Raw genomic sequence first — 27,950 nt, 5'->3', positions numbered from 1 at the left:
CTTCTAGAGCCCTTTCCGACACCGACGTGGACCGTGTGGTGCAGAAACTTATGGAGCATACGGCCCTGTCCAAGCTTATTTCGGTCTCCTCTCAGTTGATGTCGAGACTTGAAGGCCTGCCATTATCTCCATCTGTTCCTCCTCCGAGACCTGTTCAGTCTTCGGAGCCAGAAGAAGCTGACCTGATGATTGTGGAGCCCTCGGTGCCAGAACCGTCTTTTTCTCGGTCGGCACCGTTTACCTCGACTCCATCCGATCCGGTACCGGAGTCTCGGGCGAAGATCTGTCCTTGGTTCCGGGACCGAGAGTCGGACCGATGTTTCGTTCCGACTCTCCTCTCGGGCCTCGCACGGATCGATTCGGTTCCGTCCTCGGGGTCGGTGCCTTCGGCTCCTGTTTCGGGATTCTTCCCATTTCTTCGAACCGGAGATACCTCGACTGGGACCCGGGGGCCTTCGACCTCATGAGGAAGGTGTTGTCTACCCAGACAACCACATCAGCAGGTACAGCTTCTCCTCCCCGCAAAGGACCGTTATCTTCCTCTGCACCCACGGCCACGTCCAAGCGTCGGGCACCAGTGTCTCAGCCACCCCTGGAGGGTGCCCCCTCTTCCTCGGAGGCTTCTTCGGATGCTCCCCACGAAGAAGTCCCTAGGAAAAGACTGTGTAAGAGGAGACACTTGGATTCTCCACAAGAATCCTTGACATCTGATACTGACTTAGATGAGTCAGAAGGGTCCCCTAAGTCACCTTCAGAGGATGTCTCTTTTTCTGACATCTTGGAGATCCTTAAACAGAGAGGTGACTGGCAAGCCCTTCCCCCTTCTGAGGATGAGTCAGTTTTGCTGAAGGCATTTGGTGCCCGTCCTTCCTCCTCCTGGGTCACTCCGCCCTTTGATGAGTTAATGGAATTAATTGCTCGAAGGCGGTGGGAGACTCCTGACACGGTGGAACCAGTCCCTAGGAAGCCAAATAAGTACATCACGGCACCACAGGACAAAGCTTACCTTACCAAAGGAGTTCCAGTAGACGCCATGGTGGTGGCAGCGGCCACGAAGAAGGAGATGTCGGAGTCTTCCTCATCTGTCCATCCGCCTAACAAAGATTCTAGGACCATGGACAGATACGGAAGCGCATTTTCAGTTCAGCGGCTTTCTATGCGTTCCCTGAACTATTTGACTCATTTTACACGTTTACAGAGGGATCTAGTCAAAGAGTTGGGAGATACCTCCAGGGTGCTACAGATGCCGCTGTCTCAGAGAAAGTTACAGCGCATCTCAACACCCTTACGTCCATTGTGAACTCGTCCATGAGGCTGATATCCTATGCAGCCGAAGGATCGAGTAGGGCAGCGGCTTCAGCGATTGCTCTTCGTAGGCAATCCTGGATGCGCTTATGTTCGCTTATGGAAGCCTTCAAGTCTTCCTTTACTAACGCCCCATTTGATAGAGCCACACTTTTGGCCCTAAAGTAAAGGAGACCCTTACCCGGTGTGAACAGGAGGGAAAGACTCTGTCTGCTGTCGGAGTCCGTTTTCCACCCTTCCAGACCGTACCCCAAAGGGCAACGTGGTGGGAAAATGTGGTTTCAAAACCCCAAGAATCTTTCCAAACACACAGGGTGATGCCCCCTCTAGCGGCAGAGGGGGGGGCAGAGGTGGAAGACGCTGCCCTGGCGGCAGAGGGGGTCCGCAAAACCAAGGTCACAGGGATAAGCTCCCTTGCAAACCTTTTCAGCACTCCTGAGAGGAGGCCCGACTGTCCTGCTCTGGAGGCAGTCGGGGGTCGCTTAGCTTTATACCCTCAGGCCTGGCAAAACCTTTCTTCAGACAATTGGGTAAAAGCATTGTTACCAGAGGTTACAAAATCCCGCTTCTATCCACCCCATTCCAAAGAGAAAACTCCCAGATGTACCACCCCATCTGAGACCCAGCAGCTACAGAAATTTCAAAGCTGCTAGAAAAAAGAGTCATCCAACCAGTCCCAGCGGACCAAATAGGATTCGGAACTTACTCAAGGTTCTTTTTAGTTCCAAAGAAAACAGGGGACTGGAGGCCAATTCTAGACCTAAGTCATCTCATCACCTTTGTCAAGAAGGAAAAGTTCCGAATGGTCACGCTTCAATCGATCCTTCCATTCTTACGGAAGGACGACTGGATGTGCTCAATAGATCTGAAGGACGCATACTACCACATCAAAATGGCCAGGGCGTCCAGAGATCACTTGCGCTTCGGCTGGGAGCCAGTCACTATCAGTTTCGAGCCCTGCCCTTTGGCCTGACCACAGCCCCCAGGGTCTTCACCAAATGCATGGCAGTGGTAGCGTCTCATCTGAGGCGCCTAGGATTCCAAGTGTTTCCGTATCTGGACGACTGGCTCCTGTCTGCCACCACCAGGCGTCAACTGATACAAGCCAGGGATTACTCCCTACAACTTTGTACACACCTTGGCATTTCAGTAAATTTCGAAAAATCTTTGCTACAGCCATCACAGCATATCTTATTTATAGGAGCGGAATTGGATACGCGTCAGTTAGTCCTAAAACTTCCCACAGAAAGAATACTAGCACTTCAGTTCAACATTTCCCTTCTGCTGTCATCCAGAAAATCCCCAGCAAAAATTGTTCTGAAAGTTTTGGGTCTCATGGCAGCTTCTCTCATAGCAATACCATTGGGAAGACTGCACATGAGAGTGCTACAATGGCTTCTATTTGCACAATGGTCATTCCAACAACTTCCACTGACTCACGAAATTTTGATAACGAAAACATGCAAATCACACCTAATGTGGTGGTTACAGACTTGCAACCTATCCGGCGGAAGACCATTTGTGCTACCCTCACCGTCAGCGACGATAACCACGGACGCTTCCCTGATAGGGTGGGGGGGCATCTTTCAGGGACAGACAGTCCAAGGCGAATGGACCAATCTGGAGTACAATCTGCACATCAATGTTCTGGAGTTGAGGGCAGTGTTTTGGCGTTGCAACACTTTGCTCCCCTTCTTCCTCCAGGGACCATTGCAGTTCAGACAGACAACATGTCCGTAGTCTGGTACATAAACAAGCAAGGGGAACCAGGTCCTACCAACTATGCAGAGAGGCCATGAGAATTTGGCAATGGGCAGAGTCCACGGTCGCTTTCTGATCACAACGCACATCCCGGGTCATCCAACGTCATAGCCGACAGGCTGAGCAGGGCAATACTATTGCCTCACGAGTGGTCCCTCAAACAGTCAGTTGCGGAAAGATTTTTCGCAAATGGGGCCAGCCTACCTGCGATCTGTTTGCGTCTCCAATGAACGCCAAATGCAGGAGCTACTTTGCCCTATTACCCTCCAGGGAAGTCCCCAGGGACGCTGGTGCATGATTGGCCCCCGGGTCTCCTATATGCTTTTCCTCCATTTCCCTGATTGCAAAGTTTCTACAGAAAGCAAACAACCTTCAGAGGACTATAATTCTCATTGCTCCGTTCTGGCCTCGTCAAATTTGGTTCCCCTTTCTATTGCATCACCGCATTCGGGACCTTGGATGCTGGACCCAGAGCCAGATCTACTGACTCACTCGTCAGGAGTTCCTCACCCATCCCTGGAATCTCTCCATCTAGCAGCTTGGCTGCTCCGCTTCCCTTTCTAGCCAGGTCAATTCCCCTTACATCGGCGGTTCAAGATATTTTGGTAGCTTCTCGTAAAGTTTCCACTACAAAGACTTACACCAGTAAGTGGAAACGTTTTGTCTTCTGGGCGGAGTCACATCAGTTGGACCCTGTTACAGCTCCGTTGAATAAGGTTTTAGAATTTTTGACTGAATTATTTCAGGAAGGAGCTTCCCCGGCTACTTTAAGAGTACAGTTAGCTGCCATTTCTAACTATCATGTAGAGGAAAGTGGTGCACCTATTATGGCTCACAGACTTTGTAAAGCCTTTTTAAAGGGTTCCTTTCATATCAGACCACCAGTCAGATGTCCGACATCACCGTGGAATTTAAATTTATTACTCTCTAAATTGATGTTACCACCCTTTGAACCAGCTTCAAGTTGCACTTTGAAATTTTTGTCATGGAAAACATTATTTCTAGTGGCTATTACATCTGCTAGACGGGTGTCTGAGCTGCAGGCCCTTTCGGTCAAACATCCTTATTTAATCTTTCATTCTGACAGAGTATCCCTACGCACTAATCCATCCTTTCTTCCCAAAGTTTGTTCTACTAGTAATATTAATCAATCCATCGAATTACCCACCTTCTTTAAAGACCACTCTAATAAATTAGAGTATATGTTGCACAAACTAGACGTCCATAGACAACTCAGATTTTATTTGGATAGAACAAAAGATCACAGGAAATCTGATCAACTATTTGTAGCTTTTGCTGACAGCAGAAAAGGTCTTGCAGTCACGAAACGAACTCTTTCGAAGTGGCTAACTGACTGTATCATTTATGTTTATGAAGCTTCTGATCAAACATTATCAGCAAAACCCAGAGGACATTCTACCAGATCAATTTCTACATCTTTGGCTCACGCAGCTCGCTTACCTTTAGACACTATTTGTGCGGCTGCTACTTGGGCTAAACCACATACATTTATCTCTCATTACAAAGTGGACAGGGTTTCTAGGGATAGGGCAACCTTTGGTTCCACTGTGCTCAAGAACGTTCTCCCTTGAGTTCCTCAGGATCATGGAGCTAGGGACGCTACCCATGTGTAAGAACAAAGGCGAGATTGAACACTCTCACATAAAGAAGTTATGTCCTTACCATAACGCTCCATGTGGAGTGTTCATCTCGCTTGGTTATTACACCCCCACCCTGCCACCCTTAGGAAGAACGTTCGATTTGGTGCCTGGTCTGGAGTATTCTCCTTCTGCTGTTGCAGTGTTAGTGTTACTATCATACCCTTGGTATGTTTGTATATATGTAATTATGTATATAGTTTGGCATGTATGCGTGCTTGTTGTCTGGTTTGCTTGCAAACTAGATCTGAGGTAAAGGCAGAGGGGGATTGTGGGTATTAGATGTCCTCGAGCTTCTTCTCGATGCAGAGCTTGCAGTCGGCTGGCACGGAGCTGAGGATCGGCTCCGAACCCATGTGTAATAACCAAGGCGAGATGAACACTCCACATGGAACGTTATGGTAAGGACATAACTTCTTTATTTTTCTCATCTTTTGATGATTTTCTCCAGTCATTGTCACATCTTTATCAGAAGGTCTCCTTGTGGGTGCTTATAGTCACCCAAAGATATTTGTTGCTATTTAGTCTCCATAATCTAGTTAGGAACATTTTTTTCTGAAATTACTAGAAGGGTATGTTGAAATGTTTGATGGGCTTCTCTTGCAATTAGTTTAAGTGTAGATTAAGCTCTGTTCTGTGAAACTAATTCATGTAATACAGGGGTTTGTTTTGATTGTAGGAATGATTTACCAGCTACCAGTGCAAGGATGCCCTTCGTCTTTATATGTATTTGTAAAACAGAATGCTGGATAAATGTGCATTCACAGGCAATTCCAATTTAGATTAAAACCACCTAATGCTATGTATTTCTTTATGTATTTATTGACATGTGTTACCTGTCCTGCAATATACCTTTTTTAAATTTTGATGTAGCTGGAGGTGGAATGCAGATAGTGTGTATGTCATTTGGAATTTATTTATAGAGTGTAATTTGTTTGGCATACCACCTCAGGGCAGTATCATCTGTAGTGCTTTTTTTCTAATAGAACCGTATGTGGTGTAAAGTATTGCTCTTTCTCTGTGTACTGAATATATGTACTAGCCAACTCCATCTTGAAGAATTAATTCTTCTAAACACTGTCCTGCTTGTTTAGATAAATGTTTTCACTGTGACTGTAGCATGCACTCTGAGAACAAGAAAGAGTGGATACAGTTTAAATGCACAGCATTATCATAGTGTAGTGGGAGGGTACGATTAAAGAGGCAGGACAGCGTCAGTGAACGGTAGCAGATAGAGGTGCAGTTTAAGACAGGATTAAAAATAGTACTTCACAATGAGGGCATTGTAGCATTTCCTGTGGCAGAGATACTGGGCATGTCAGTAGAGGTGTTCAGTGATAACTAAGAGGGAGTTAACAGTAGCAGGGGTAGGTTAAGGTAGTTGCTTACGTCTAAGCTGCAGTGTTTAGGTGGACTCTGTACTCCACAGGTATTCTTCCACTGGCAACATTGTATATTCTTATGTTAATATTGTTTAATTTAATGATTAAAATTATGTTGTAACAGCCAATAGATCTGTTGGAAAATGGAACAGATGCTTAGAAATGCACAATAAAAAATTCAGTGAAAGTTACTCATTGTTGTATATGTAGCACCCCTAGCATATCTGTGAAATAAAACCCATTACACTTACACAATTTGCAGGTACAGACACCTAAGTTCTTACAGAGGGATGTTCTCTGCAAAGGTATAGTAACATCATTGTCTAATACTGTCACTGACATTTTGCAGTTTTTAGGTGTGGAAATTTGCTATATACAAATTGTGTTTCTTGGTCATCAGTAACAGCATTTTAAATGATACTCCAACATTTTCTTTTTAATTTAGAAGCCTGCTTGCACTGATAAAACAGTTCAGGTATTTAAGTGATGGAGATGTCAAAGTAAAGTTAAGCTGGTTAACGATGGTTCCCACAATTGACATTCCTGAATCTTCCAAGATAATGGGATTTTCTGTGGAATATGTTGTGGAAAGTTTACTCTACAGACTGAAGGAACAGGGAGAAAAAGCCTCCAGCAATGATCAAAGAGCCGTGGATGGAAACATGAAGGTATAGTGACTGCTGAATTATATTTCTTTTAATTACAGGCACTTGGATTGCATCAGATGAACTTGACACACCCTCCCCATACATAAATTTGTAATTAAATTAACTTCACAGAAGCAACCACACAGCATTTGGGAATACTTTCCACATAACACAGGGTGAAGAATTCTTCCAAATAGTGTAAACATCAAATAATTTCCACCTTTTCATATGAAACTTTAGAAACACCTGTAATTTCTATTAACTGGACTGTTAGACTTTCACCTGAAAGCTCACTGCAGACCTGAAAAAACGCTTTATAAATAAGAAAGTTTGTATAAACTTTTTTTTCCTATTAATCAGCTATTCAATATGCATTTTTTTGGCTTGAGTAGTTGTTTTAATATTACATTTTTTTTTTTACATTTGTAATCTATGTATCGTACACCCCCCCCCCCCCAAGTGCGGCTATCCCCCTCCCAGCTTAATTTAAGAATTGTACTTGCAGCAGTTTCTAATTCCACTGTGTTTAGTTAAGGAGGAGTACAGAACGACCTTAAGCCTACATTCTTTAATGCTGTGTATGTAACCTTATATACCCTGCTGCTATGCTCCCAATACTTAACTGGACCCATAACAAGTATTTTAAATAGATTCACTGCTGCCTCACTGATAGATTTTTCTGAGTACTTACATGAAGTTTCTCAGTCTCTGGGGTGTCATTTATCCCTGTTTTACTCATTTTTATTTTTATTTTTTTTTTATTTAACATTTGTTGACCGGGAATGTCCGACTAGGTTCCACAGAGCCTGTTTTCAGCGGAGGCCCGGGGAGAAATGCTCCAGATGCATGTCTTTGGAATGTGGGAGGAAACCCACGCGAACACAGGGAGAACATGCAAATTAGAAAACTCATAGTTTTTAATCTTCTTCATCCCTGTCCCCCTTAACGCTGTTCTCTTGCCTTCTCCCATGATGCTTTGCACCATTCAAAAGCTATCCTAGCTGGAGCCATTTTTTTTTTCTAATTTCACTTTTACACTGGTCTCTGTAAACTCCGGTCTCCTCTATTGCCCTCTCTTGGGAGTGTGCACACTAAATAAGCAAATATTTTTTTCTTTTTATTATTATTGTTTGTTTTTTTTATAAATGTACTTGTTGATGGCTCTGTGTAAGCTTTTTGTATAACAAAAAGATAATCCATTGTTGTTAACTGCAGGCATAGTTTATTGTACATACTGCCATAGCAGTAGCTTGGGTTCAGTATACTGTTGTACTTTGACTGTAAATTTAGTTTGTTTCTGATTGAGCTATGCAGTAGCTCTGTGAGGGCATTTCATTTCACAGGATGTTACTTCAATGTACTTTGACTGTATTCTATTTTAAGTTCTAAATGAGCTATGCGATAGCCCTTCAAATGCATTTTATTTTACAGAAAGTTAATCCAAAATTTTTACTGCAGGAATATTATACTGTGCATGATGCTATAGCTGTAGGCTGCTGTTCCTTTTTCTTTTATCTACTTATCTCTCTCTAATTCTGCTTTGGGAATACTAAAAATCTGTTTGTGCTTAATGTAATTTTACTGAAATAGACAGAGCAAGAGCATTGCTTATTGGAATTAACTGCATAGTTTAAATGGTGACCAGATTATAGTTACTGTGGTAAGGATTCTTATATTGTTAATTATGCAACGTGCATCCTGTAGTTGTTGACAGGATTTTATAGCTGTACTGCTCAGTCAACAATAAGAACTGTCTGATATCAGTCTTAGCTTTAGATGTATTGTAGCTTCTTTTGTGTTGGTTTTGTAGCTACTTAAACAAAATATCTATCTCACATTATAGGCTTGAGCCCAATATGGTAATTCCCTAACTCTCTCCTTCTAACCTGTTCCTTCCTTTTTTCCTTAGTTGTGCTACCCCCCAGCTCTAAACTACAAGGCATCACCCTAGATAATTGTAAACAATCAGGGAATCAAAAGGATTAAAAAAAATCACCTGTAAGCTCCAAACCTGCCAAAATGCTTTATAAATAAAAAAGTATGAATAAACCTTTTTCCTATTAATTGGCTATTCAACTGCAGTGTTTTTTTGGCTTGAATAGTTGTTTTAATATTACGTTTTTTTACACTTGTAATCTATATAGTGTACACCCCCCAAGTGTTGCTATCCCTCACCCAGCTTAATTTAAGAATTTTGCTTCCAGCAGTTTCTGTTTCCACTGTGCTTAGTTAGGAAGAGTACAGAACGACCATAATTTATTTACTTTATTCTTTAATGCTGTGTATGTAACCTTATATACCCTACTACTGTGCTCCCAAGACTTAACTGGCCCCATAACAAGTGTTTTAAATAGATTCACTGCTGCCTCACTGATAGATTTTCCTGAGTACTTACCTGAAGATTCTCAGTTTCTGGGGTGTCATTTATCCCTATTTTACTCATAGTTTTATTCTGCTTCATCCCTCTCCCCCTTAACTCCCAGAGACCGAGAATCTTCAGGTCATTCTTCTGTCAAAGCAAAAGCTAGTCAATGTTATAATAAAATAGCTAAATTTACCACAGGCCAAGCCCACTACTGTCACCATTGCTCTGCTCTCAAGACCCTAAATTGGCTCAAAATGTCCCACCTTCATCGCCTTTAATCAACTATACTGTACAACCTCTCATTTTCACAAACTATATCATCACTACTTCAACACTATATTCCATCTCATGACCTACACACTTCTCACAAGTATCTCCTATTTACAACCCTCAGAGAGCTTACAGTGTTAGTCTGTATTCTCACTGTGTTGCCAAATCATGGAATAGCATTCCAGAATCAATCAGATTTATACCCCATTAATGTTTCTTCATGTCTATGCCGAAAGAACATCTAACCAATAATTGGATCTGGCCTTGCTGCATGCCATCTTAGTACTCTTTTCCATTCTCTCCTCCCCAGTCATAATAGACTTTTTCTTTTTATGATTTGTCCTACTTCCCTTCCTGCATTACCTACTTTCTAGCCTAACCTTTCTATAATTCCTTAACCTTCCAATGTTCTTTCTCTCTATTCTTACGCTAACCTTTATCTATCCCAAAAATTATGACTGAAGTTTAATACTCAAGTCTCTTGATAGAAAGTGCATGCAGTTTTTATAACTATTACTTTTCATGTGTTATTATGTAACATACATATTAGGAATTCTCTTCTATATAATGTATGTTCAGCTTTATTGCTTGGTTTATATTTGCTTATTTTCTTCTTTTATTGTATCCACAAATTTTACTCCTGTGTTGATTGTCTTAGTCTTTGTAACCAAAGCTGAATTGTAATTCTGTTTCAATTGTACTGTGGAGCTTTTCTCCCATGGCCTTCACTGAAAATGGGCTCGTACCCAGTTGGACTTTCCTGGTAAACAAATGCCAAATAAATAAATAAAGGCTGACAAGAGTTCTTGAATCAGCTCTGTTACCTAGTTAACAGTATTAATAAATAATCTATATTGCTGGTAACAAAGATTCAAGTAGCGGAAAGGCTGCTGGTTTATTGAAAGACTGCTTACCAGTGGATATTACCCATCCTGGGAGAGAGGTGTAGAAAGGCATGTGGGAATGACCATTAGTAGCATGGAGCAGGGGTCAGAATGTCATAAATTTACATCAGTGCCTCGTGACTAGTGGTGGGGTATATGCCATGCATCACCATCTTCCAGTGGAGGAGATCTGTTAAATGTTACTTCCTGGGTGGTTCCTAAGATCATGTTTGCCATCTTATGAAAAAATGGTAGTAGTCACTATTTGACTTAAAGTTGTAAGGTTACTGTTATGTTAGTTGGCTGTCAAATTTGCCATGAAATGTAAACAGAACAGAATCCCCACAGTGTCCTGGTCAAATTTAACCCATTTGATGCAATGATGCTTGATAATTCAGTAAACAATAAAGGTCACAAAGTTAGATATACCATTTTAAAGGACAACAACGAGATTCTGTTATTAAATGCTCAATTTCTCTGTCCTTTTTCTCCCTATTTACAGTGCCTGCTATGAATAACCACCAAAATACAGCATTTAAAATATTTTAAATAAACTGTTTCTGTCCACTAGAACAGTACCTTACTGTATTGTGGTGGTTTCACTTTCCAAAAACTTTTATTCCACCCTGGAAACGCTTGTTACAATCTCCAGTTCATTGGTGTCATCAAGGACAATGAATACAGGTAGCTTTCTGGCCAATTCCCTCCCCAAACTGACATCACCACGACCGTTCTAAAAACCCACCCATGCTGTGATGTCACAGCTCCATGGTCCTTCCCCTACCCATACAGAAAGTAGAGGCTAGAACAAGGAAACAGTATACGAGTCAAGTCTCCTGCTGTGAGCTGTCAATTACAGCAGGTAATAGCTCAGATTACCTTTAGCACTTTTGACAGCTAGGGAAGTTAGGTGTGAAGGGGGTGACTTAATTCTAGATGTACTCTGTCCACTAATCCTGCAAGCTGCATTAAAATTTATTGGAAACTGGGTCTCCTTATTTATTACCATCACAGTAATTTTGCCGTCAGCTAGTTGGTCTTGGCATCTAATCTGTGAGTGATATCTGCTGCAATTATTTTAAAAGGGATTGGTGGAAGCATTGAACTTTACTACAGTAAACTAGTTTCCATTTTTTTTCTACAGCAGCAATTACCATCCTTTGCTTCTTATTGGTCAGCCAGCTTTCTCCTCACTTTATTTCATCATTTTGAACCCTACCCATACATCCTTTATTTTCCCCACTAGCATGCTATGAGGTACAGTATTGGGGTTCTTTGTAATATTCTAATGTGTGTGCATGTGTGTGTGTGTGTATATATATAATGTTAGAGTGTCCCTTTAGGACGTACTTTGTTCACTTTTTGGTTGGTTTTCTGAGATGAGATTTCAGCATGAAAAATATAGCAGGTGGCATTTATTGTAGCTGAGACCATAACTGTGCTATATAGGAAAACATTTAGAAAACTATATGTTCATTTACACGTGCATTTATGTCAAATAAGTACTTCATTATTCAGCCCTGGATACATATGCAAACCATCTTCATGCTGATGATCTTGCAACTCTAAATGTATAGCTGTTTGAAACAAAAAACTAACTTCACAGTATAGGGGAAATGTAGGTAAATGTTTAACATTGGAAGCTAATCGTAATACTTTGATGTAACACTTAGTGTTTTTGGGGATGCGTTTGAATATTCATTCATGTTATTTAATGTAATTTAATTTTCACTGTGTTTTTAAGCATTCATGGGGTTTTGCAAAAGATTAGTTTCATTAGTTTTTTTATAAAAGCCACATTATTGATGGGTGTGTAACTCCTAGAAGGCACTGGCACTAGAGCTGCAAAAACTCTTTGCTGATACAGCGTCTTTGTTTTACATTGTGTTACAAGTTGTTTGAACTGCTCCATTGACCTTTTTCTCATAATCCAAACCAATATGCGAGAGCAGGAATAAAGGATAACATACAGTTTACATAGGTTTCAGCAAGAGTAACAATTGCAGCATAAAGACAACCAGTAGGTTCTTCTAATGAAGGATGAATAACTTGTGCATTTTTTTATCAAAACATGGTAAATGTGAGTAAAATTATTAACATATTTGGGTAAGTTGTGATATTGACCACTGTTTTTAGTCATCATAGATGAAAATTGTCCTATTTAGTAGATCTGGGTAAATTGAACAACTATTACACATACAAGGTACAGTATTTACATATGCAGAAAAAAATATTGCTTTTGCATGTGCTGAGAGCATCACTGTTTAGGAGTGGTGTAATGTAAGTCATACTGTTATGAAGTTGGTAGTGGGATCTTGTATTAAGAAAAGGCTGCAGCTCATCTGGCATGCAAGCATCACTCCTATATGGCCTTGTGATGCCTGTCCACTGGCCCAGTAATCAAGGAGCCTCAATCCTCACCACTAGCACCAGTGAGGGGCATTCGCATTGGGAGGATAACAAGTACACACACGGTAAAGTACAATTTCCCTTAAGAGCACACAGAGATCGCAGTCAGTCTGGAGCTAGTTTCTTCCTTTCTCTCCAGATCCCCAATAAGACTCCCCACTGGCACAGCTATAGGGTCCAGATCTCAGCCTAGTGGTTAAGCTAAAACCTCCAGCGCCCCCTCTGTCCAACCAGTGCTTCGTGTCCCTGCCCAAGTAGCTGACATACACACACTTTAAGATTTGATTTATATACAAACACACACACTCCTGGGGAAGATTGACACAGGTTCTCTAGCTGTGCCCCCTTTCTGCCCAGACTATAAGGTAGTACCGACTGCTACCAACCACTACTATCAGCTACTATAAGGCCCCTCCCAAAGGGTGACAAATTTCACTATGTAATGTTGTTATTATCCAATTAGTAAGTGTGATGAACAGCAAGGCTGTTGGAGTGGCTTATACAGTATCACCAAATACATGCAAATACTCTAGATCTTAAATTATCTCTACACAAAACAGCCACAGTTAAAAGGTTTAAAAGCATTTAATAAATAATAATAACACAGGCCAATACTTGTTACTTCAACACAATGGCATTACAGAGTTCAGAAATCACAGGAAATACTTTAAAACAATATTGTAGGATAGTCTGACATAAATATAGAAAACAACTAGACTAAGCTGGCTATATTCCTATCTATCTGTAAGAGAAATAACTGTTCTAAATACTACTTACATACAGAGCAAGCAAGTGCTGGTGAGTGGATGTTCTTACTTGATCCAAGACAAGATACAAAATGCCATTCTTTCTTTCTGAGATAGTCCTTAAATTGATAATACACAGTACTGCTGAGTCATTTCAGATTACATAATTCTTGACACCCCTGCTGAGGTTTCTCAGGTTCATAGAATTTAAAATTTAACATTTCTACAGCTGCCAGGTTGTCACAGTAATAAAAGACACTTTACATGTGAAACCTAGTAATTTTCTTTGTCTTAAAACAATAGTAAGAAACTCTTAGCCCAGACATCCTGTATCTGAGCTTGAGATGAAACACGGTTATAAAATTATCTGCTCATCGGCTTTTCTAGCACGGTGCACTGTGGTTACATTTTTGAAGTTCAGCATATAACACAGTTTTCTTACATTTGTAAAAACAAGCCTGTGGATCATATTAATATTTACAATGGCATAGAATTATCTGCAAAATTCTATCTGGCTAGGCTGGCAGCCCCTCAGTTTTTCACATTTCTCCCCCCCCCCCCAAGAACTCAAACAAATTTCTCAAGTGTCCCTTGAGAAACATTGCTTGAGAGGGTTGAATCTGTCTGGGTATAATTTACCCCATTCCCTGTCTTGAGAGCCCATTTGCGTAGGCATAGCTAATCCCACTCCGGCACTGACATATCAAATGCTTGCAACCCTAGGCTTCACCTAAGTAACTTCGCATTTTGCTGGCTGGCCCGATGTAACCATGTTAGGGGATTGTGATCTGTAACTACAGTGAATTTCCTTCCATACAGATAAGGCTGAAATTTCTGCAGTGCCCACACTATCGCTAGACATTCTTTTTCTACAGCTGCATAGCATTCCTCCCTGGGTTGGATCCTACAACTGAGATAAACCACTGGGTGCTCTTCTCGAATTAAATCTAGAGGCCCACTCACCCTATGCCCATACAACTCAAAGGGTGAAAAACCTGTGGATTCCTGGGTAACCTCTCTGTAAGCAAACAACAGATGGTCCCACTCCTCTTAAACTAGTCTGCAAATGCTCGTAGCATGGACTTGAGTGTAGAGTTTAACATCTCAACAAGACCATTAGTCTGGGGATGGTAGGAGGTGGTCTTTAGGTGCTTCACCCCACAGTACTTCCACAGACAAGCCAGCTGGTCTGACATGAAATTGGCACCTCTGTCAGTCAGTATTTCTGTATTTCTTTTGGGAAACCTACCCTGCTGAAAATCTCTAACAAAGCATTTGCCACCTGTTCTGCCTCAATGGAGGACAAAGCCACTCCCTCAGGGTATCTTGTAGCATAATCTACTACCACTAGGATATATGTTTTCCCTGTGGAACTTGGGGTACTCAGAGCCCCCACAATATCCATAGCTACCCTCTGGAATGGCTCCTCAATCACAGACAAAGGCATCAAAGGTGCTTTCACATTGTCTCCTGCCTTGCCTACCTTTTGGCACTGCTCACAGTTCCTGCAGTACCCTGTTACATCTCTGGAAATTCCAGGCCAGTAGAAGTTCTGCATAATATGTCTCTTTGTACATTTTATGCCCATATGACTTGCAAGGGGAATATCATGGGCTGTGACTAGAAGCACCTGATTGTTGGCTCAAGGCAGTACTAACTGCTGTATTCTCTCACCTTGTAGCCCTCCCTCAGGAGTCCACTCTCTATACAGTAAGCCTTTGTCCCAGTATACAGATTCTCCCTTCGCTTGAGAATCACGTGCCTCCCTTGCTACTTGCCTCGGGCATTGTCATGTAGGGTCTGAGAGCTGAGCCTGTCCCACGTCTCTCTTTGTAATCCTTCCCAGCTCCCTTTCCACAGGAAGTCTGGTATCATCTGACAGCGGTGCCTCATTGTCAGCCTGGGTACTACTACTCACCTCTGCCTTTGCAGTCACTCTGTCTAAGGGACCATCAGTACCAACATGCAGTTGTGGCTCACCTTCAGTCTTACTGCTACAGGGTAGTTCCCTCCCTGAAGTAACCACCCCACCAGTCCTGGCTACAAGTGTGCGGTCTGTATGGGTCTCCCTCAGCCTACCAGACCCACATACTTGTCTCCAAGCCTGACTGCATTAACACAGGGTACTTCCTCATGCAAATCCTTCCCTGTCAGGACATCTGCAGGATAGGTAGTTTGGTACTCCTGTTGTCTCAAGACAACCTACTGTTGGCATTTTGTCCTTCCCACTTACTGGCTCCCTCATCTTTTGTTCCCACCTTACCTCCGTGGATATCTATATGCCACATGGCCCCACTGGTTGCATTCAAAACATTTAACCCTAGGTCCTGAACATGTACCTGGACTAGTGTCTTCCCCTGCTGCTGACAGATTCTGTTGAGGCAGTCTGGGCTGCCCACCATGGGTTCCCTTGGACCCACGAGCAGCACTGGGTGTCCCTTTCCTGTGCAGTAATGCCCTGCTTGCTAGGTATAGGTCTCCCTTCTTCCCCAACTCATCTGAAGTAGCACATTGTCTATCAGCTAACCAGTTCCTCATGTCCTCAGGCAAATTGCTAAGGGCTTATTCCCTCACTAAAAGGTCTGCCATCAAACACAGTTATAAAATTCTTTGCTCATCGGCTTTCTACCAGCAGGGTGCACTGTGGTTAAATTTTTGAAATTCAGCATATAACACAGTTTTCTTACATTTGTAAAAACAAGCCTGTGGATCATATTAATATTTACAATGACATAGAATTATCTACAGAATTCTATCAGGCTGGGCTGGCAGCCCCTCAGTTTTTCACAGGCCTTATTAACTCTACCTGGTTCAGAAATAAGTATTTCTTGTAAGTATTTCTGTAGGCAACAAAATGCTTTTTAAGACCTGACTAAATCAGCCATCTCTTTTCGCATAAATCACTGATCCTATGGTAATGGCATCTCTGAAGTTAACACCTGGAACTATCTTGATATTTACCTTGATCACACTCTCAACTTCCAGCATCAGCTGGTAATAACCTCTTAACACAGTTAGAAGTACTAGACGTCTTATTCCAGATACTCTGTCCAGCTATATTATAGCTGGGAATTACTCATTCCAAATCTTTTATATGCACCCTCTGGGATTTACTAAACTCCATGTAGGCTTTGCACGAAGCCTGCAAGGAGTTTACATGTGTGTGCAGTGATGCACAGTGAGCAGCAGTGCCACGCACCATGTTTAAACATAAATAAGCACTTTTTCATGGCTGGCAACAGTGTTGCTGGCCAGGAAACTGTGTAAAGTAACACGGATAGCAAACCTGGGTACATCAGAGCGCAGTCGCTTAGCATGTTTGCACGGAATACCACAATGACCACCAGAGCTTAACATACAAATTCTCATACGTCTCCACCTCCTAATACAAGAAATCTGGACAAAGACCAACATAATGGGAGGACAGTGACCCAGAAGTATGGACAGATTTTACATATATGATCTTGTAAACTTAGAAATGTGCTAGAATAACAAGGTTTGTGTTAAGATACATTTTGTGTTGATACATTTTCTGTAGGATTTGAAGTCTGAAACTCAAATGTATGTAATTATTTAGTGACATCAGTCCTGAGATCATCCCTGTGATATGGCAGAAAACCACAGATTTTATAAGGAACAGACCAAAAGATATAAGGCAAAAATCTGGATCTTCTGCAAAAATCTGGATAGTTAAGAGGAGACTGACAGAATGGTTAAGGAGTTTACCTTACAGACACAAAGCTTTGGGTTTGATTCTCACATGGGGTAATTGGCTAGGCTTAAAATGACCCACAAGGACAGTTGACCTAGTTTTCTGATCAGTGTCTTCCAGTAAGTCACTCTGGATGAAGTGTAGGAGTACATGGAGAAGAGAGGCACTAACTATGTTGCAGACAGCCAAAGATGACACATAGGGACTAACTCATAATACTGTTTATCCATACCTGTGGAAAAAAATCACTTTTTCCTTGTTTATGTTCGGATCAGATTCTTGCCCACTTCCCATTGTATCGTAGATCGTAGGATCAGAGGAGGTTACTAGGCTATTAAACCGGAAGTCATTTCAAGCCTACCATTTCATCCAATGTAATACCGTAGATACTGTAGTCAATACCCAGAATTGTATTTAGCCCATGTCCAGGAGGGTTGTGGTGCTATCCCCTGTATGAATTGATGGTGCCCCATCCACTAGTCCAGGTTCCTTTTGAAAGTGTCATAGAAGTGCTCTGCTTCATATGAATTGGCAACATATTCCAGAGACGCCGCAGTCACTGGGAGACAAATGTGTCCTTCCAGCACATCCTGTTCAAGTCGCAGGTCATATTTAGGTCCCTGGAATGGGTAGCTCTAGTCACGTTTGATTTATGGATATGCAGCAAATTCATTAAGTTGGGTTGGAGATTCCTCGGTAAGCCAAGCAGGGTAGTTAGAATGTAATTTTAAATAACTTGCCAACAAAAATATACATGAGAACCAAACACAGGATTCTAGGTGACTGTAACTAAATATTGAACTCTAGAAATTCAAGAAATGCTTGTGTTTTTTTAATCTGTGTTTACTAAATGATTTCTAAATGCATTTCTTTATCTCTCTATCCCCACCCCTTCTCAACAGGCTTTGGAACAGTGTCTGGAATACCTTTTGGAAACAGTGACTACTGACTGTGACAGGTAAAATTTGAAGTTATACTTTTAATTTGAACCAAAAATTTTTATTTTGCCATAATGTTCATCTCTGAAATCACCAACAGTGTAAACAAGGCTCAGAAAGTGCCTGATAATTAGGAACTACTTGAAGCCATCTCCTGGAAGTTGCTCAGACCTAACTTGAAAAGGATTTAGTTATGTGTAACTGTTTTTATTTGTGAGAAATATGTCCTAATTAATATGTGTTTATCAAATGTACATGCCTGACTACACTCCACTTTCTTATTCTGGTAAAATAATTGAACTAAAGACGGCATCTGTAGATGATGATCTGGTTTATTTATTTATCAGCACTTGATAACAAATGTATAAAGCTGATTTTTTTTTTGTAGAGACATAGGGAAAACAGCTCCAAAGTGATACTACATATAGTGGATTCAATATTAATACAGGTCAGCATGGCAAAGAGTATATTACAACACAGCTTAGGATTGATACAGTATGAATGGGTTTCACTGTCTTTTGAAAAGATTACATTCCATGAGGCCTCTGTCTAATGAAGCACACCAGCTGAAGCTTCATCCAAATAAAACATAAAAGAGAAAGCATTTTTGTTTCCATGGGAATAAACACCCTTGTATCTCATGTGGGGACTTTGTACCCCACACCCCCTTACTTACATATTCTAGTCCCACAATTGCTCAACTGTGGAGAAAAAAGGACCCTACAAAGTGAATAACTGCTAGCATACAGATAGAAACCACCCAGCCTGTGATTACATATGAGGAAAAGGGATCCCTAAGTTTAACATCAGGGAACTGAACTTGATGTAGTAATACCCTGTCCACTTAACATCTGAAAAAGGGTAGTGAAGCCATATAATCAGTGCTGTAAAATGTACAAAACAGAGAAGTGAAGGACAAGGAAGAGAAAATCAAGTACAACATCAGTACAAAAATATGGGCTATACTGGATAAGTAGGAAGTAATGTAATTGGATAGGCATCCTTTAGAGAGGAGAATACAGGTCACAGACTTCATGCCATGTCCGTTCTAGCCATTTGTTGGTTTTAAAAGTGTCTCTAGGTGATTCAGTCACACTGACTAATGTTGCTAAAAAAAAAAAGCATGGGTATTTGTCAATAATAAATGGCTTGACAGTCGGATCTAAAACATCCTACATCTGTTTGCCAGTATTGGCCAGTATGTTCATGCCATAAAGCTCAGAAGCCTTTGGTCAATAAGCTAGTGGTCAGCCAGGTAGAGCCCATTTTACTAGCTCAGTAGCAACCAAAGCAGGCTTCTTCATCAGCTTAGTACCTGTAAGGCAGCCACATTGACTGAGATACATACATTTTGCAGACATAACAAGCAGAAACCACAGTTGACAAGTAGAGCAGGCATTGTCAGTGGGCTAATAAAAATTGTGCTGGCAGTGATTTTTCAGTGTGTCTCTTTCTAAACATAAGTAAAGTATCCTGTTGATAATGTGGAGAACTTCTCCTGTTGTGGTACCTATTATACACTGGCTATCAATTTTAACAAGGGCGATGCCAAAAATTATGGAAAAAAGAAGACTAATAAATAACCATACATGGAGGGATACTCAAAGAATGGCCAACCAACATAAAAGGAAATCAGTTTATTGAGTGCTTTAATCCCGGTAAACTGGACTTCTTCAAAATAGTAAAATAAGAAACTCACTCATTAAATACATCCAACCTTAACCAGATTGGTTATCAGTTATGCAAATGAACAACAAATATGTATGAACATCCAAACATTGTAAAACACCTTAAAAAACAGAAAGGTAACAAGAACATTCTCAACCTTGCTTAAAAAATATAATAAGGAAAAAAAAACATTATTACAAAAATTATGCAACCTTCGGTTTAAGTATTGCACTTAAAGATATTTGGTCATTAAGACCAGGTAATTCAGTGGCATTCATTCTAATCTGCCATTTACATTCCATATTCCAGATAGCCTTCAGTGGGCCCAGCCCTATTGCCCAAATCAACACAATCAATGACAAAAGATTTAAAGAAATGTTGGGGGGTGTCTTAATGCATTTATATAAAGAGTTGCTGTCAGTCTTGTTCTTAATGTTGTATATGTGTTGGTATATTCTTTGTTTTAACGCTCTCTTAGTTTTTCCACTATTAAAAACTATCAAATAGTTAGCTGACAGCAACATAAATCACCTCTTGATTAAGCAGTAATATTTGTACATGGGTCTAATAGCACCCAAACATTTATTGAACACATAGTCCTGTTATGAAATATACTTGCATTGTATACAATATCCACATTTGAAGCTGCCACCCTTTTTGGGTTTTTTAGAGATCTTTTGAGTAACATTTTCAAACTCGCATCCTTTTTGTAGATAATACTGGGTTTGTCATCCAACAAAGTATGCAATTCCTGATCATAATTAAAAATGTTCCAGTTACTCATAATATTATTATTAATGTAAAAGAACTGCAAATTATAAGACAAAATTAGGGCTGTATGGAATTTAGCCTCCACCAATTGAAGGGTTGCATCATCAGTGCCAGCCCTGGAACCTAAGAAAGCTATAAGTAAGCCTGATTGTCTTTTATTGTCTTTTATCATTGAAATTGTTCAGAATTTTTACAACAGAATTCTCAGGGTAACCCCTCTTAGTGAACATCCGCAATAAAACCAAACTTTCACTCTGAAACATATTATAATCTAACATCATTCTTGCCAACCTGACATATTGTCCTTTTACTAAGGCCTTTTCCTGATGGACAGGGTGCCAACTATTGTAGTGTAACAATGAGTTAGAGTATGTTGGCTTCCTATATAGGGATGAAGAAAAGGTTCTTCCTAATAGTAGCATGTAAATAGCTAAACTTGTCCTTATCTACAGTCATTGTGAATTTCAAAAATGGGGTGATAGAATTCAGATAGTTAAAGAATTCAGTTAATCTTTCTTCACTGTCTTTCCAAAACAGGACAATGTCATCAAGGCATCTGCCATATAAAACCCCAAATTCTTCAGATTGGGATCTTAAGACAAATAGGTCCTCCCATTGGGCTAAAACAATGCTAGCAAAAGCAGGGGGACAGCGCGCATCCATTGCTACCCCTTTGACCTGTTTGAAAATCTGGTTCTCAAAAATCAAGAAATTATAGTCCAAGACTAACTCCATACAAGTTCTAATGGTGAGAATAGTGGTGTGGTCCAGTTGTGTTACTGCATAAGTAGTCATAAAACCACTGAATACCTGGTTTAATGGGAATAACAGAAAATAGATCGCATGCATCTATAGTAGCCATCAACAGCTTTTCATCATATTATTCGTTAGCAACCTTAGATAAAAAAATCCCAAGATTCCTTGTATAAATAAGGATGGTGGTCGAGGACTTTCTTAATTTTATGGTCAATAAAGGTCGCAGTGGGAAATGTCTTAGAGGCCCTAGTGTCCACAGTTGGATGTAGTGGAGGGTTGGAAATTTTTTCATGAATTTTTGGGATCCCGAATATAGTGGAGTTCCATGGGTAGAGTACTTCTAGAAACTCATGCTTATCCAGTGAAATCTGCCCATTAAACAACTTTTGATCCAGTGTTAAATCGATGTTATGGTAGGCAATATTAAGCTAATTTCTAGAAACTTCCTCATAAGAGTCTGTGATGTAGGGAAATATTGCCAGCGCAGCTATCTGGAAATTTGTAAATAACTCTGTCATTTGTGAATATTGATATAATTTATACAGAACCGTATGTTATGTACTGAGCTAAAATGTAACCTCAGCAGCATGCACTGCTGACTTAGAAATGCATATAAACTATGTACCTGTGCAAATGTATGTTTTAACAGTAGAAACTAGAACATAAAAGTGCTAACTTGCAAAACCTCAAGAAAATAAGTTGAAATTAAAGTGCTTTACGATTGTGCTATAAAAGTTCTCTCTCTGTTTGTGTTGCAGACACAATGTCTAGAGTTTGAAGTTTTTGTATTGTCTTGAAAGAGAAGTAATTACTAGTTTTCAGATGTTGCTTTACAACTTCCAAGATCTGCAAACATCTGAGATATGTATTTTTCACACAGAGAAGTTCAGTTCTGTTAGTTTCTGTTTTAGCCTGGGAACTGAAGTCAGGTGACAAAAAGTGATGCCATCCAAGCTAACCCAGCAGTAATACATGATATTAATTTAAGAACTCTCTCAGAGAGACTGTGCATTTTGTATTTTGTCTTGGACCTAGCAAGAACATCCACTCATCATCACCATCTGCACTTTCCTTGCTGTAAGTAAGATTTAGGGCATAGCATCTCTTTTAGATCTTCTTCTTCTTCTTTCGGTTGCTCCCGTTAAGGGTCGCCACAGCAGATCAACTGTTTCCATTTCTTCCTGTCCTCTGCATCTTGCTCTGTCACACCAACCGCCTGCATGTCCTCTCTCACCACATCCGTAAACCTTATCTTAGGCCTTCCTCTTTTCCTGTTACCTGGCAGCTTCTTCCTTAGCATCTTTTTCCCAATATACTCTGCATCCCTCCTCAGCACTTGTCCAAACCAACGTAATCTTGTCTCTCTGGCTTTGTCTCCAAACCTTCCAACCTGGGCTGACCCTCTAATATACTTATTCCTAATCCTGTCCATCCTCGTTACACTCAGTGCAAATCTTAACATCTTCAACTCTGCCACGTCATGCTCTGACTCCTGCCTTTTTGTCAGTGCCACTGTCTCCAACCCGTATAAGATAGCTGGTCTCGCTACCCTGTTGTAGACCTTCCCTTTCACTCTTACTGGTACTCGTCTGTCACAAATCACTCCTGACACTCTTCTCCACCCATTCCATCCTGCCTGTACTCTCTTCTTCACCTGTCTTCCACACTCACCATTACTCTGAACTGTTGATCCCAAGTACTTAAACTCATTCACCTTCGCCACCTCTACTCCCTGCATCCTCACCATTCCTCTGTCCTCCCTCTCATTCACACACATATATTCTGTCTTAGTCCTGCTGACCTTCATTCCTCTTCTTTCTAGAGCATATCTCCACCTCTCCAGGGTCTCCTCCAACTGTTCCCTACTCTCACTACAGATCACAATGTCATCTGCAAACATCATAGTCCACGGGGACTCCTATCTGATCTTGTCTGTCAACCTGTCCAACACCATTGCAAATAAGAAAGGGCTCAGAGCTGATCCTTGATGTAATCCCACCTCCACCTTAAACTCATCCGTCACTCCCACCGCAGACCTCACCTCTGTCACACTACCCTCGTACATATCCTGTACCACTCTTAAATACTTTACTGACACTCCCGACTTCCTCATACAATACCACAACTCCTCTCTAGGCACCCTGTCATATGCTTTCTCTAAATCCACAAAGACACAATGCAACTCCTTCTGACCTTCTCTGTACTTCTCCATCAACACTCTCAGAGCAAACATTGCATCTGTAGTGCTCTTTCCTGGCATAAAACCATACTGCTGATCACTAATCATCACCTGCCTTCTTAACCTAGCTTCCACTACTCTTTCCCATAACTTCATTCTGTGACTGATCAGTTTAAACCCTCTGTAGTTACTACAGCTCTGCACATCACCCTTATTCTTACAAATCGGTACCAAAACACTTCCCCATTCCTCAGGCATCCTCTCACTTTCCAAGATTTCATTAAACAATCTAGTTAAAAACTCCACTGCCATTTCACATAAACACCTAAATGCTTCCACAGGTATGTCATCTGGACCAACAGCCTTTCCATTCTTCATCCTCTTCATAGCTATCCTTACTTCCTCCTTGCTAATACACTGCACTTCATGATTCACTGTCCGCACATCATCCAACCTTCTCTCCTCTCATTCTCTTTATTCATCAACCCCTCAAAGTACTCTTTCCATCTGCTCAACACACTCTCCTCACTTGTGAGTACGTTTCCCTCATTATCCTTTATCACCCTTACCTGCTGCACATCTTTACTAGCTCAGTCCCTCTGTCTAGCCAATCGGTACAGGTCCTTTTCTCCCTCCTTAGTGTCCGACCTTATACAACTCTTCATACGCCTTATCCTTAGCCTTCGCCACCTCTCTCTTTGCCATGCACCTCATCTCCTTATACTCTTGTCTACTTTCTTCATCTCTTTGACAATCCCACTTCTTCTTCGCCAACCTCTTTCTCTGTATACTCTCCTGTACTTCTTCATTCCACCACCAGGTCTCCTTGTCCTCCTTCCTCTTTCCAGATGTCATACCAAGCACCCTTCTAGCCATCTATCTTACTAGCTCTGCTGTAGTTACCCAGCTATTCAGTAACTCTTCACTGCCACCCAGTGCCTGTCTTAACTCTTCCCTGAACATCACCTTACAATTACCCTTTTTCAATTTCCACAATTTGATCCTTGGTGCTGCCCTCACACTCATCCTTCTCTTCTTGATCACCAATGTCATCCTACAAACCACCATCCTATGCTGCCTAACTACACTTTCCCCTGCCACCACTTTACAGTCTCCAATCTCCTTCAGATTGGCCCTTCTACATAAGATATAATCCACCTGTATCTTCCTCCACTCTTGTATGTCACCCTATGCTCCTCCCTCTTGTTAAAATACGTATTCATCACAGCCATGTCTATCCTTTTCGCAAAATCCACTACCATCTGACCTTCTGCATTCCTTTGCTTAACACCATACCTACCCATCACTTCCTCATTCCCTCTGTTCCCTTCACCAACATGCCCATTGAAATCTGCTCCAATCACTAGTCTCTCACCCTTGGGTATAGTCATCACCACTTCATCCAACTCACTCCAAAATTTTCTTTCTCATCCATCGCACACCCAACTTGTGGAGCATATGCACTAACAACATTCATCATTACACCATCTCTTTTAGATATAGATAGGAATATAGTAAAGATTAGTTGAGATGTTTTCTGTATTTGTTTGAGACTGTCCTGCAATGTCCTGCAATGTTGCTTTAAAATACTTCCTGTGATTTTGAACTCTGAAGTAACTGTGTTGATTTACTGAGTATTGTCTTGTTCTTTTCTTATTTATTATTACGTATATTTAAACTTATCCTTGTGCCTGATATTTGTGAGGCATGTTTAAGCTGTTAGAGTACTTGCATATCTATTTAATGACACTGTACAGGCCACTCCAATAGCCTTGTTTGGTCAGACTACCATTTAGATTAATAGTAACATTACACAGTAGGATAGGACACCCTTTTGTAAGGGCCTTTTATAGTAGCTGATAAGTAGTGGCTGGTGGCAGCTGGAACTACCTTATAGTCTGGGCAGAAGGGGACATAGCTAGTAAATCTGTGCCAGCCTTTCCCACGTGTGTGTGTGTGTGTGTGTGTGTGTGTGTGTGTGTGTGTGTGTGTGTGTGTGTGTGTGTGTGTGTGTGTGGTGTGTGCGTGTGTGTTTGTATATAAATCAAATCTCAAAGTGTCTGTGTGAGTGTGTGTGTGTCAACTACTTGGACAGTGACATGAAGCACTGGTTGGACAGAGAGGGTGCCGGAGGTTTTGGCTTGGCCACTCAGCTGAGATCTCAACCCTGTAGCTGTGCCAGTGGGCAGTCTTATTGGGAATCTGCAGAAAGAGGGAGAAACCAGCCCCAGACTGCCTGATCTCTGTGTGCTCTTAAGGGAAATTTCACTTTACTGTGTGTGTACTTGTCATCCTCCCAGTGTGTACATCCCCCACTGTTGCCAGTGGTGAGGATTGAGACTCTTTGATTACTGGGTCAGTGCAGGGGCATCACAGTGTTACTATATACAATAGAGAACATCTTGTTAATGTAATCATTTGAGTCGAGGACCACTAAGCCCCCACCCTTGTCAGCTTACATATCCCTAATGTCTTTGTTCAAAGCAATATTTTGTAACAAAATAATCTCATGGGGTGTTAAACTGGACTCACAATCATCCTTTTTTACCCCATAATGAGGCCCTAATATCAAATTCACAATGTTTGTCAAACAGTTGTACGATAGGGTGACATGGGGGATTAAATGTTCTGGCTCTCTTTAGTACTGAGCCCACTGCCATAATGGGGGCATTTGTTTTACCTTTAAAAAAGGATTCATAAATTGAGTTTCCTGACAACTGAATAATAGCTTTGCTAATATTGGCCCGCCTAGCAGGTACAAAATTAAGGCCCTTATCAAGTAAATCGGCCCATTCTGAACTGATGTTGACCTGGCTCAAATTAAATATTTTGAAGTAGCCCAGCATGTTGTATACAATGGAACAAAGGTCATCATTATGGTCTAACGAAGTCAGGTCTACTCCCTGTTGTGAAAAGATGGCTGTGTCCCTCTCCTCCGTGTCCCCACTCTCCCTCTCTGAGGGAGTGGGTGATAATGTGGGCCGCGCCTGGTGTCCCCTGATGTTTCCGCCCTCTGATTCATTAATCATTCTGATCTGCTCCGGGGGGGGGGGGGGCGCTAAAGGGGTTGAACCATTCCCTGAATTGTGTCCATCAACATAACTATCATTCCGTTCATCACCTTCAGATATATCATACAAAACATGTTGCTGTTGTCCTAAAGGAGGGTCAGCGTAAGCCTTTCCCTTATCATAATCATTCTTATCTCCAAGTAATTTTTTCTCTTTTTTTAACTTTAAGTTCCACCATACTCCTATCAACAAATTTAACAGCTGCTTTAAAATCATTAATCGTCTTTACAGACAGCAAATCTGATTTGATACTGTTATCTAGTCTACGAACATCAGAATTTAAAAATAAATTTTTTTTCTCATTATCAGCAATAAGTACCTTTAAAAGCTCCCATCCTTGCTTGTTGAATAAGTTCAAATGTTCCCGGTGCAATGGTGAGTTCTTAACTAATCCATTCGGATATTTCCACATCCTCAACCCTTTAGGGATGTGTTCTTGCCTTAAACATTCATTTTAAATAACCATTTTCAAACTGTATTTTCTTATGTTTAAATACCAGGTCACAAAAGGATCTAATCTGCTGGTCAAGTGTTCCCCGCTGATCACCAGCAGCCAGTGAATCCATCCTCCATAACTCACCTTCTCTCGGCCATTCATCAACTGAGAAAGTCACAAAAACATTATCAGGGGCTCCAAACCCCTCATGATTGGAGGAGACAATGACTTGATTATGAAAACTTAAAGGACCCACACTATCATTAATTTGATGGTTTCTTTGTGCAGGAATGATAAATGAAACATCGGAACCCTGGGATCTTTTAACCATGTTCTGATAAGCATTGGTGCCCTCATTTTTATTTAGTAGCCCAGAGACCTTCTGCACCAGATCCTGTACCACAGTAGATAACAAAGCAATTGATGCCATAACATCCTGGTAGCTGGTATGCTGGGAACTGTCACACCCTCGTTCTCCTTCCATGCCAAAGAACAAACCAAAAACTATGGAAAAAAAGAAAACTAATAAAGAACTATACACGGAAGGGTACTCAAAGAATAGCCAACCAACATAAAAGGAAATCAATTTATTCAGCGGTTTCGTCCCAGTAAACTGGACTTCATCAGAATAGTAAAATATGCAAACTGAGTCATTAAATACACCCAACCTTAACCAGATTAGTGATCAATCATGCAAATGAACAATGAATATGTATGAACATCCAAACAGTGTAAAACACCTTAAAAAACAGAAAAATAACTAGAACATCCTCAACCTTACTTAAAAAATAAAAAACAAGGAAAAATACATTATTACAAAAAATATACAGCTTTCAGTTTAAGTATTGCACTTAAAGATATTTGGTCATTAAGACCAGGTAATTCAGTGGCATTCACTCTAATCTGCTATTTACATTCCATATATTCCAGATAGTCATCAGTGTGCCCACCCCTATATTCCAAATCAACATGATCAATGACAAAAATTTAAA

At 41.0% G+C, this 27,950-nt stretch overlaps 1 protein-coding gene across 1 annotated transcript in view; it reads left to right on the top strand.

Annotated features, from left to right (window-relative positions):
- The window catches only part of LOC122812984 (E3 ubiquitin-protein ligase rnf213-alpha-like), a 1,982,151-nt gene that overhangs the window by 125,939 nt on the left and 1,828,262 nt on the right, over window positions 1-27,950 (top strand). The window contains 2 exon segments of the mRNA XM_044085079.1: window positions 6,552-6,774; window positions 18,042-18,097. Of these exon segments, the coding sequence (XP_043941014.1) occupies window positions 6,552-6,774; window positions 18,042-18,097 (279 nt within the window).

This window comes from Protopterus annectens, chromosome 10.part0, assembly GCF_019279795.1.
Source record: "Protopterus annectens isolate FY-2018-M chromosome 10.part0, PAN1.0, whole genome shotgun sequence".
Lineage (NCBI taxonomy): Eukaryota > Metazoa > Chordata > Ceratodontiformes > Protopteridae > Protopterus > Protopterus annectens.
Note: the sequence above shows the minus strand (reverse complement) of the source record. Positions and strands in the feature narration are given on the sequence as shown.